The sequence below is a fragment of the Mustela nigripes genome, chromosome 4, assembly GCF_022355385.1.
Source record: "Mustela nigripes isolate SB6536 chromosome 4, MUSNIG.SB6536, whole genome shotgun sequence".
NCBI lineage: Eukaryota > Metazoa > Chordata > Mammalia > Carnivora > Mustelidae > Mustela > Mustela nigripes.
This window is the reverse complement of record NC_081560.1, coordinates 92749997-92760008: the sequence shown is the minus strand read 5'-3', so window position 1 is coordinate 92760008 and position 10012 is coordinate 92749997. Positions and strand designations below refer to the sequence as shown.

The 10012-nt window shown below is 63.4% G+C and overlaps 1 protein-coding gene across 1 annotated transcript in view; it reads right to left on the bottom strand.

The window, feature by feature from the left end:
* Positions 1-4803, bottom strand: part of AEBP1 (AE binding protein 1) — a 9952-nt gene extending 5149 nt beyond the window's left edge. The window contains exons 1-8 of the mRNA XM_059397103.1: positions 4215-4803; positions 2252-2593; positions 1667-1729; positions 1469-1540; positions 1188-1322; positions 1032-1109; positions 349-426; positions 104-190 (exon numbers count right to left, since the gene is read on the bottom strand). Of these exons, the coding sequence (XP_059253086.1) occupies positions 104-190; positions 349-426; positions 1032-1109; positions 1188-1322; positions 1469-1540; positions 1667-1729; positions 2252-2593; positions 4215-4467 (1108 nt within the window). The 5' untranslated portion in view covers positions 4468-4803. The remainder of the gene's footprint in view (positions 1-103; positions 191-348; positions 427-1031; positions 1110-1187; positions 1323-1468; positions 1541-1666; positions 1730-2251; positions 2594-4214) is intronic.
* Positions 4804-10012: the final 5209 nt, after the last annotated feature.

Sequence of the window (10012 nt, the reverse complement as noted above, 5' to 3'; positions counted from 1 at the left end):
GGGGCCCTGGAGGCAACAAAAGGAGATGTGGTGCAGAGGGTCCTGGGTCTCAGTGCGCACTCGCTCTCTCACAGACGCCCGGGCAGTGAGTCCAGCCCCAGACGCACACCTTTGTGGTCCTTGCCCTTCTCCACGCTCCACTTGTCATCCTTCTCGTCCTCCTTGGGGCTGCCCTCCTTTTTGGGTTTCTCTGAGTAGTGGAAGGTAGAAGCCATCTTAGCCCTGGGCTTCAGAGGGCGAGGGGTCCGGGGTCGGGCCTGCAGGGCTGGGGGGCTCGAGGGTCAGGCCATGGGGGAGCTGGGAGGCTCAGGGGTCAGGCCGCTGGGGGAGCGACGCGGCTGCACTCACTCAGCTCCTCCTTCTCCTCATCTGTCTCCAGCTCAGCGTGGGGCTTCCCGGGTCTGGGAGGACCGAAGTAGTAGTCCACTGTGGGGAGGCAGAGCCCTGCTGTGGCCCAGGTGCTGCCCCCAGGAGCCCCTCTGTAGACCAGAGCTCCTGGGTCCACAGGAGCCTGGCCAGCAGGACCAAGCAAGAGGGAGAGCAGGAGGAGGTGGGATCAGGGTGGGCCTTGAGGAATCCAGGTAGGCAGGGATGCGTAGGGAGGGTCTCCTGGAGGAGAGGCTGTCTAGGCACAGGTGGGATGAGCCCAAGTCGGGGAAGTCACCAGCCTGGCTCAGGAAAACATGGCCTGGGGAAAGGTGAGCCATGGAGTCCTGGGCAGGGAGTGGGGCGCACACAGGACACACCTTAAGTGACACCGGACGCCTGTAGCCAGGAAGGGCTGGTCTTGAATGGGGGCTGAGTTGGGGCCAAGGGTCAGTGGGAGGGATTGGTGGGGACCTGGGGGCAGGAACCTTTTCAGGCCCCTGTGGACACAGGCACAAGAGGGAGAGGACGGTGACTGCCCAGAAGGAACTGGAGTCCCGCGCAGTGATGGGAGCCGGGGCTTCGAGTGGCAGGACCCGTGGCAAAGCAACTCCCACCAGAAAGCACAGGAAGCAGGGGCGTGGTGGGCCGGGCCGGGCACTCACTGTCGTCATAGTGAGGGATCACATAGCCATCCCCGTAGTCAGGGGGCAGGGGTGGCGGCAGCGGCTTCGGAGGTGGCTCTGTGGAGGTGGGAGGCAGGGGTGGGCCCAGAGCCCCCGCGCCGGGCAAACCCCCGCCCCCCGGGGTCCCCATCCTACCGATCCTCTCCTCCGGGGCCTCCAGTCCGGGCCCAGGCGGCTTGGCTTTCTCTTCCGGGCGTTCCGACCAGGGCCGCTCGGGCCTCCTCCTGGTGGGGGGTGGCCGGGGCCGCTTCTGGCGTCTGATGTACTCAACTGAGGGGGAGGGTGGGCTCTGAGCCAGTCCAAGGGCCCCCCTCAAAGGCAGGGGGGCTGGGAGGACAGAGTTTCTGGGAGGGCTGACCCTCGGTGGACCCGGGGCCAGGGGTGCGGATCCAGACAGGGGCAGGGGGGCCACTCACAGTCCTCGTAGTCCTCCCTCTCTATCTGGTCGTTGTAGTCCAGGGTGGGCGGCTCGGTCTCCTCCTCCGGCTCTGGAGGAAGTGCTCATAGCTGGCTTGTGGAAGACACTCACTGATGCCCCTCCCCAGGCCCACTCTAGAAACCCAGCCAGCCTAGGCAGCGGGTCCCCCAAGGCTGGGAGGACATTGCCCACTCACCAGACTGGCGCTCCAAGTCAGTTTTTTCTTCTGGATCCAGCCAAGGACCTGGGAGGGCCCCACCTGCAAACACAAAGCCCCCAAGCCAGTGGACAGGAAGCCCACCCTGACCACGGCTCGTACAGGGAGCGCCCACGAGACCTAGGCCATGCCGATAGCTCCTGGAAGCCTGAGCTCACTCCCAGGAGGCCTAGACTATTCTGGCCTTCAGCACCCAGTTGGCGTCTCCTGGGGCTGGAGAGCTGGAGGGTTTTCTGGGGAGCCCAGGCCCCAGCAGGAGGGCAACCCAAAGGCCGAGGGCCCCACAACACACAGGAGAAGGGATCCAAGTGGGGCCCAGAGGACAGATCCAGGATACTGGAATCAAACCCCATCCACAAGGCCACCAACACCCCTACCCAAAGGAGGCAGCCGCCCCAAAGGAGGTCCAGCCAAAGAGCTACATTCATGACAACAACAAGTCTATGGGGCCCACCCTGAGTGGCCCTCAGATCTATCTGCAGGAAGCAGGGGCCTAGGGATGCCCTCCCCCTCCCAGTCGCCTAGCAGTCAGAACCCCACAACCCCAGGAGAGCCTGCACACACCTCCCTCCTGGGGCAGCTCCTCAGGGCCGGGGCTGGGGGGTAGGGGCCGTGGCCACCACAGGGTTTCTGAGGGGGTGGGGGTGGGGGGCCTCTTCCCAGTCGAGGGCCTCTTGGTGGCTTTGGGTGGCTTCTCCTTGGGCTTCTTGGTGGTCTTGGGTGGCTTCTCCTTGGGTTTCTTGGTGGCCTTAGGTGGCTTCTCCTTGGGTTTCTTGGTGGCCTTAGGTGGCTTCTCCTTGGGTTTCTTGGGTGGCCTGAGGGACCCTTCCAGGGGCTGCTTGGTGGCCTTGGGGCCTTTGTCCTTCTTCCCTTTCTTCCCTTTGTCTTTGGTCTTGTCCAGAGGTGCTGTCACAAATGCAGACTTATGTCAAATCAATGGAGACTTCACTCTGTACCTCATGGGGCCCCCAAGGTGCCCACAACCAGGGCACAGCAGCTCTTGCTAGTCCCGTGTTTCTTGGATTGGGAAAAAGAGAGGTTAAGTAGCTCGCCCTTGTGGCGGAGCTGGGATAGGAAACCAGGCTTCCCGTCCGCAGTCCGCAGCTCTGTCTGCAGCTCTCAGCCACCAACACTGCAGCTTGGCCAGGGGAAGCAGGCCCTCACCCTCCCACCTGCTTAAACTCAACAGAGGCCCGTTACCATGCTCTCCTTCCCCATGCGTCCACTCAGCTGACCAGGGGGCGTTATACTGTGTGGGGCACAGAAGGGACAGAGAGGCGATTGAGCGATCCAGGCCTGGGGGAGTGCCCTGTCTAAAGGGGAAGGAGGTCTCACCCGCGCCAACTATCACAGAGTCAAGGGCCAGGTCCTGGGGCCTCCCTGAAGCTCCCCGCAGAGCAAGAAAAAGGTCACTCGTGCCCATTTTAAGAAGTAAGGGGTCTGCTGTGGGTTGGCTGCTCTAACCAAGAGGGGGTCCAGGGGGCAGGAGGACAGGCAGGCACTGACGCTGCCCCCTCAGAGTCTGGGGGAGGAAGCAGGCGCGGGGCACGGGGCACTCTGTGGGAGTCCTCCTGGCCCCTGAGAAAGTGCGGTGCGGTGCCCGAGATATAAACACAGAAAAATTTACAGAATGCACACAGCCGGGAGAAACAGAGCTGCCACCGCGGCATCCAGGAGGCCAGGACAGCAAGCCTGGAATGGGGAGTAGAGGTGGGGAGGGGAGGCCATGTTGGGTCCTAGGATCCGCCTCCAAGGGGTGGGGAAGGAGCCAGGAAAGATCTAGAAGAGGACACAGGGGAGGGGCTGCTGACCTCAAGAATGATGGATGGTGCCTGGAGTCTCCTGGGAGAGAGAGATCAACAGGACCCTTGCCCCCCTCCACAAAGTCACCACAAACACATGAGATTTATTGACAACTGATTATGTAAGAAGCCCTGGGCCGCATGCCCTGTGATGCTCAGGGTGGTGAATGCACTGTCCAGAGAGGGCAGGGCGCTGCCCACGGCTCCCTGCAGCCCCCTCACCTGCCTCTGCGTTCTTGGAACAGGAAGCTAGGCAGGAGGCTGCTTGGAGCCCTCCCAAGGGAGGTCTGAGGCTGGGACTCTGGGGGGTGGTCTGGGCACAGCCAGGGTGTGCCACACACAGGCCCCAAGACCACATGAGGGCAACTCACAGGACAGACCTGGGGAGGGGGCAGCCAAATCCCCAGGTGGCTCAACGCTCGTCCTTAGGGGGGCAGGGGTGCTGGGGGTGAGACCAGGAGGGTGCAACCGTGAGGCAGCAGACCTGCTAGATATGTCTCCATGCCCAGAGGGCTGCAAGCCAGCCCTGACCTCTGCCTGGCGCAGTCTCCTGCCAGACATCTGGGCTCTCTTGGGCCTCATGGAGAAGACTGGACAGCAGCCAAACCCCTGCCAGGGCCTGCCCTTGTCACCTGCGACGAGGGGAGCCCAGAGGTCCCCCATCGGGCGCAGTGGACCAACCGCACCCCCACACCCCCTCCCCCGCACGCCCCTGGAGATCTTACCTTCTTTGGCTACCCCCAGGCGAGCCCCCGGCTTGTCTCCCGTCTGGGCTTTGCGGGCGCGCAGGGTGGGCTCGGGGGGCGGCGGCACCTCCAGGTCGTCCTCCCGGGTCTCCGGCTCCAGCTCCGACAGGAAACCCTCGAGGAACTCCTCAATCTCGTCGTCGGTCAGCACCGTCTGCGGGCACCCCCCGGGGCACAGCGCCAGCAGCGCCAGGAGGCAGCCGAGCAGGGGCGCCCCGCGCACGGCCGCCATGGCCGGGGCTCGCGTGGGGGGGCGCCGGGGGTCCCGGGGTGGGGGGTGCAGAGGAGTCCCGCGTGGGCCGGAGCTCCGGGGTTGGCAGAGGGCTCCGGGAGGGAGCGGGCGGGAAGATCCGGGGTGGGGCGAGAAGGCTCCGGGCCGGGCAGGGGCTCGGGGAGAGTGGGGGCTCAGGGGTGGCCGGGGACCTCTGCGGCGCTGGTGGCGGCTGGGAGCTCCGGCCCCGCGTGGCGCGCTCCCGCGCGGACCGCCTCTCCAAAGCTCCAGTGGCGGCCGGGGCGGGGGCGCTGGGGCTTCCGGAGCCGGCTTCCCCCACCCCTGGGGAAGGAGGAGGAGGAGGAGGAGTCGGGCGTGGACAGAGGGGCTGCGGGGGCGGGGGGTGGCGGGCGGCGGTCTGTCCTGGCGCGGTGCGCGCTTGGCACTTTCCGAAGCGGTAACTGGGGCTGGCGTCCCCGGCCTGAGGCTGGCGCCTAGGACAGAGGACCTGGGGTGCGGGGGGTGTGCGGAGGGAGGAGCTGAGGGGACGCAGGTCTTGAGGGCGCAGGTCCTAGGGGTCCACGCCGCCTGCCCCGCACGCTGGGTCTGCAGTGGGACCGGGAGGCGGGATGCAGGGAGACCAATGGAGGGGGTCGGGAGCCGGGAAGGCAGAGTCCAGCCGCGGCTTCTGGCCTCCGAGAACCTCCCCATCTCAGGGCTCCGGACCGGGACCCGCTGTGAGGGCTCCCGGCCAACCCATCCTTCCCTCTCTCCGGAGGCTGGGGCTGGCAACCCTGTGAACGGTCACCAGCTTTCCTTCAGACGCCCAACTAATTTCCCGGGCCGTGGGCCACGTGCGGGTGCCCGGTGAGGGACAACTCTTATGGAACTCGCTCCCTAGCGGCAGGCAGTTTCGAGCCTCCCCCAGGGCAGGCGGATTGCTCTGCTGGGGCTGGGAGCCTCTCACTAATGCCCCCCTCTCCCTGGGTCCTGGCAAACAAGGGCAAGTTTAGAAGGAGGCAGAGAGAGCAGGGAGGGAGGGGAGTCCTTTCCCATTGTATTAACTTTGTGTAGAATTCACAGTACCCCGACTCAGCATTCACACAGCGATTTCCAACCAAGCTGAAGGGGTTCTTGCCTGCCCCACACCTGAGTCTCCTCAGCCCACTTATGTGGCCTCTCCAGCAAACGACATAGCCCCTGGTCAAGCCCGGAAAGATTTACCCACAGTGCCTGTGAGCCCAGCGGCATGTGGACCATACGGGGCGGGGGGTGGGGTGGTGGTTCGAAGACAGAGTAGACCAGACAGGGCCCCTGAGGGCCCAGCTAGGGAGAGACTTGGCGTGCCTTTAACCCAGCAAAGCTGTGTGCTGGGACATGCCACAGGGACTGTCCCTCGACACTGAGGTAGGAGGTGCTTCTGTCTGGGGCTCGTCCCCTCCCTAGAGTTCCTTCTGTTTCCTGCAGTGAACACTGCCTTGCCTCGGGACACACGGCTTTTGCACCGGCTCAGACCCCAGCACAGACAGCCCTCCTGTGCCTCTTACCATAACCTGGTTTTTAAAGACTGTTCACAGCAGCTCCAGCCGCCGCGTGGGCCTGGGAGCACAAGTATTGGGTAGTCAGAGAATCTCGGAACCCATCAGTAGTATCTGTATGGGTGCCTGCCTAGATCTGTGAGTCCAGAATAGATTGGTAATGTCTGCCATGGGTGCTGGTGCAGCCCATTAGGACACGTGTGTTTCCACAGGCTCCTTGAAGGTCAGCTGGCCCCACATGGGCCTCACAGCTGAGGCTGGAGCTCCCCGCAATGAAGGAGCGAGAAAGTGCGAGAAAGCACCGTGGGATTCAGTGGGTCAAGTTTGGCAGCAGTCAGCCCTGAGCCAAGGTTGTCTGGGAGGCTTTGGCCCCCTGAAATGGGTGGGAAAATCCAGGAGCCCCTGGGATGAAACACAGGCAGTTTGGTCCTCGGACTAACGGGAAAGAGAAGGGGCAGGTCAGGAAGCCCCTGGGCCCCTGCATGCAGCCACAGCCAGCCAGAGGGACACTGTGGGGGCTGCCGGCTCAGCCCCCCGGACCAGGAGCAGACCCCGGGGAGGCTCTGTACCCCTTCTGTTCAAGGCCCTTCCTTTACTCGGCACCGGTTCACCTTCGTCCGTGCTTGAAAGGCACTGGGGTTGTGTCAAGGTCTGGTCCCTAGGGTCCCACCCCAGCTCTGCCATCCCAGTCTTCTGAGGGCATGAGGAACCCCTGCCCCCAGCCTTAGATGGTGGTGCAGATGGGAGCACGTGCTATGCCTGGTAGGCTGTCAGCAGTGAGACATGCCAGCGCCTGTTGTCTCCCCCCAGAAACCACGCCACCCTCCTGAGCTGTCCAAGCACCGCCCAGCCCCTGCCCCCAGCCAGCGTCCTTGTCCCTGCTCTGTACTCACCCTGTCATGTGTCCCCAGGCCGGTCCTAGCCACAGAGATGAAGCAAGCTCTTACCCGTAAATGTCCTCTTTGAGCCTCTGAATCATCATTCTTGAAACTGTCTTGGAATTTGCTCTGTGGCCCCCAGTTGAGTGTGTCAAGCAGGGAGGCTCGAGGCCGGGGCGGGGGGACGTCACTTCCCTGGGAATGCTTCTGAGTTCAGCTGGCTCACACATGGATCAGATTTGGGCCCAACAGCCTCTGCCAGGGAAAATAGAAACCGTAAAAAAAATGAGAAAGGAATAGAAAGAAACTTTTCCTTGGCCACAGTGAGTCACCAACGGGAACATGAGCAAAAGCCTTGTGGGGAGCTGGGCAGGGGGTGGGGGTGGGGAGTTGGGGGCCCTCTGCCCCCAAGTGTCCGGGCAGGTGGAGAGCAGGGTGGCTGCTGTCCGGGCCAGGCCAGGACCTCCTGCTCCGTGCTTGGGGCTGGGACCCCACTTTCCCACGCATTTACCCTAGAAGGCCCTCGAGCTGGGCCCAGGCTCTGTCTGGGGGCAGAGAGGCAGCCATAAGGCCTGTTAGGGGGTCCCTTGGTGCTGAGGAGCAGGCCAGCTAACCAGACTCTCCGAGGGCAGCACAAGGCAGGTCCGGGGGAGGCTCGTGGCCTGTAGCTGCCATTCACCCCTTCAGGGTCCGGTGCCTCCTGCTCCCGGGTGGGGTGTCGGGATGCAAGTTCAGGGGCTCTTGGGAACTAGTGAGGGCCTGCTGGACCCTCCAGCTTCCTGTACCCCTACCTCGGGGGGCTTCCCTTCACTCTCTGGTAGGGTCTGCCCAAGGGGCCACAGCAGGACCGGGCTTGCCAGGGAGAGGGCAAGCCCGGTGGGCCACTCTAGCTGTGTCCAAGGAGAGAAAGGAGAGTTTCTGGAGGAACCTGTGGGCCAGCAGCAAGTCCTCTGGAGAGGGAGCTGGAGGGGCTCTCCCCACCCTCGGTCAGGAGCAGGGGAGCCCTCAGAGGTCAGCATAAGCGCCATCTTGGAGGAAGGGGGCCTTGCAGAGGCCCTGCAGGCTGCCAGGGAGGGCCAGGGGACATGTAGACAAAGCTTTCAGGTAGGGGTCACCAAGGCCACGATGCTGCTTTCAGCAATGTCCCCTGCCCCCAACATGGTGCGGTGGGGGAGCTATGAGCTCCTACATTGGAAGGGGTGAGGAGGTGGAGAAGAATGGGAAGGAATGGAGGCCACCCTCTTTCTAGTCTGGTGGGGTCCACCCTACAGGGACGGGGAGGGAGGATGTTGTAGGTGGGATGAGAACCAGAAGGCTCAGAGGACGTAGATCTGCCCTGCATGGTGAGGAAGGCCCCAGGATGGGCCTGGGGCAGGAGGGAGAGAGCTCCCACCATCCTGGAGGTCAGTCTTAGAACTGGGACCTCAAAGAGTTCTGTTGACTTAGTCTGTAAGACCAAGGCTGGCTCAGGACCCCGGGGCCACTGCCCCACAGGGACAGAGCCTGAGGAGTCCTCTGTCTCTGCAGCTTGGACAGCTTCAAGGCAGTGTTGGCCTGGGCCTTGGGAAGTGTGAGGTTCACTCCCATTCTTGCCCCCATGACCTTGGCGCTGTTCCCTTCACCCACCGGACCTCAGTGTTCCTGCTTTCCAAATGTGGTCACCGGAAGCACTAGGAAATGCTGGGGGTGGGGCACGGGGTGGGGGCAGGGAGGGCATTCTCTACTGGCCCCTCTGGGGAAGAACTGAGCTCTGGGTCTAAAGATGTCCCCAGACCAGCCAGCAGGCCACCCCAGCAGGAGACCACCTCACCCCATGTCGCCGTGGCTACCACATTCCTGGTACTAGGAGTCTAGGAGGCCCTCCACCTCCTAGTCTCCAGCCCACAGCCACCCCCAGTGACGGCCCCCTCCACCCTGCCCACCCCCCGTCCCGCACCTTTGGGCCCCCAGGCAATTTGTGCATGCCTCTGTGGCCTGTCTCCACGCTAGCTCACTGGCTCCTGGAGCTCCACAAGCAGCTGGCAGGCACAGAGACCATCTGCCCCTGACACAGTCAGGCTGCAGGGCACAGGAAGTGAGTGATGGACTGTCTGGAGACAGACAACAAGGGGAAGGTAACGACCAGTGGGGAGACAGAGTCCTGGTCTGTGAGACAAAAGATGGGGGATCTCAGAGGGGGAGACTCGACCCCCCTTAGGCTAGGACCCCCTGTCAGGCTCCCACGTCTCCGGTCCTAGCACGTGGAGGGCAGACAGGGACGGATTCACACTTGTCCAGTAGGCTACCATCTTTCCCCGTCCCTAAGTGAGAAAGCAGCTGCTGCGGGAGAAGGGATATGTTCGGGTCACAGCATGTCAGCGGCGGGGAAGAGCCAGGAAGGACTTTGGAGCTGGACTGAATGCTCTTTCCATCTGGGCTCCCCAGCCTCTGGGCCCAGGCCAGAGGGCCGCGGTGGCGCTAGCCCAGTCTGCAGAGGCCCGAGTGTCACCTGGGCATTCACCCACCAACAATACCACATGCCCGGGGTCCGGCTGGGGCAGCCACAGGGCACAGGAACTGAGACAGGCATGAGTGGCAGAGCCGGGGAGCCCCGAAGAGACCCTCCTTGGCTCCTGGGGCCTCGGGAAAGCAGCTTGGGCACCAACGCTGGGCCTTGGGGGAAGCAGAGCCTCAGTACTGAGCTGGCCAAGCGGAGCCTTCCTCCATACCTGGCCAGCCGGCCCATGTGTCGGGGGTCCTCTCAGTGGAAGGCCTGGCAAGCCCAGGCTCTGGACAGCAGGCCCAGGGATCACGTCCCAGCTCCTCTCTGCCTCTTAGAGTCCTGGTTCTGTCTCTCAGGATCAAGGGAGAAGGCCCTGGGCCGGGCCCACTCTTCAGCTCCTCCCTCTGGGGAGTGGCCCCTAGAAATGCCCCCTTGCGTGCAGGAGGTCAGGCCGCTGGGGGGGCAGCATGGGACCTGGGGTCTCCCAGACAGTGTCTAGTCGGCCACACAACTGGCAGAACAATTTCCTTGGTTTCTGACATGTGATTTTCCACAGTCCAGTGTCCCCGCCCAGCTCACCAGGCCTGCTCTGCTGAGTGAGCAGAGTTCTCCCGGATTCCTTCCATCACCGCAGGACCCAGCTCCCGGGGAGATGGGGGTCACCACAG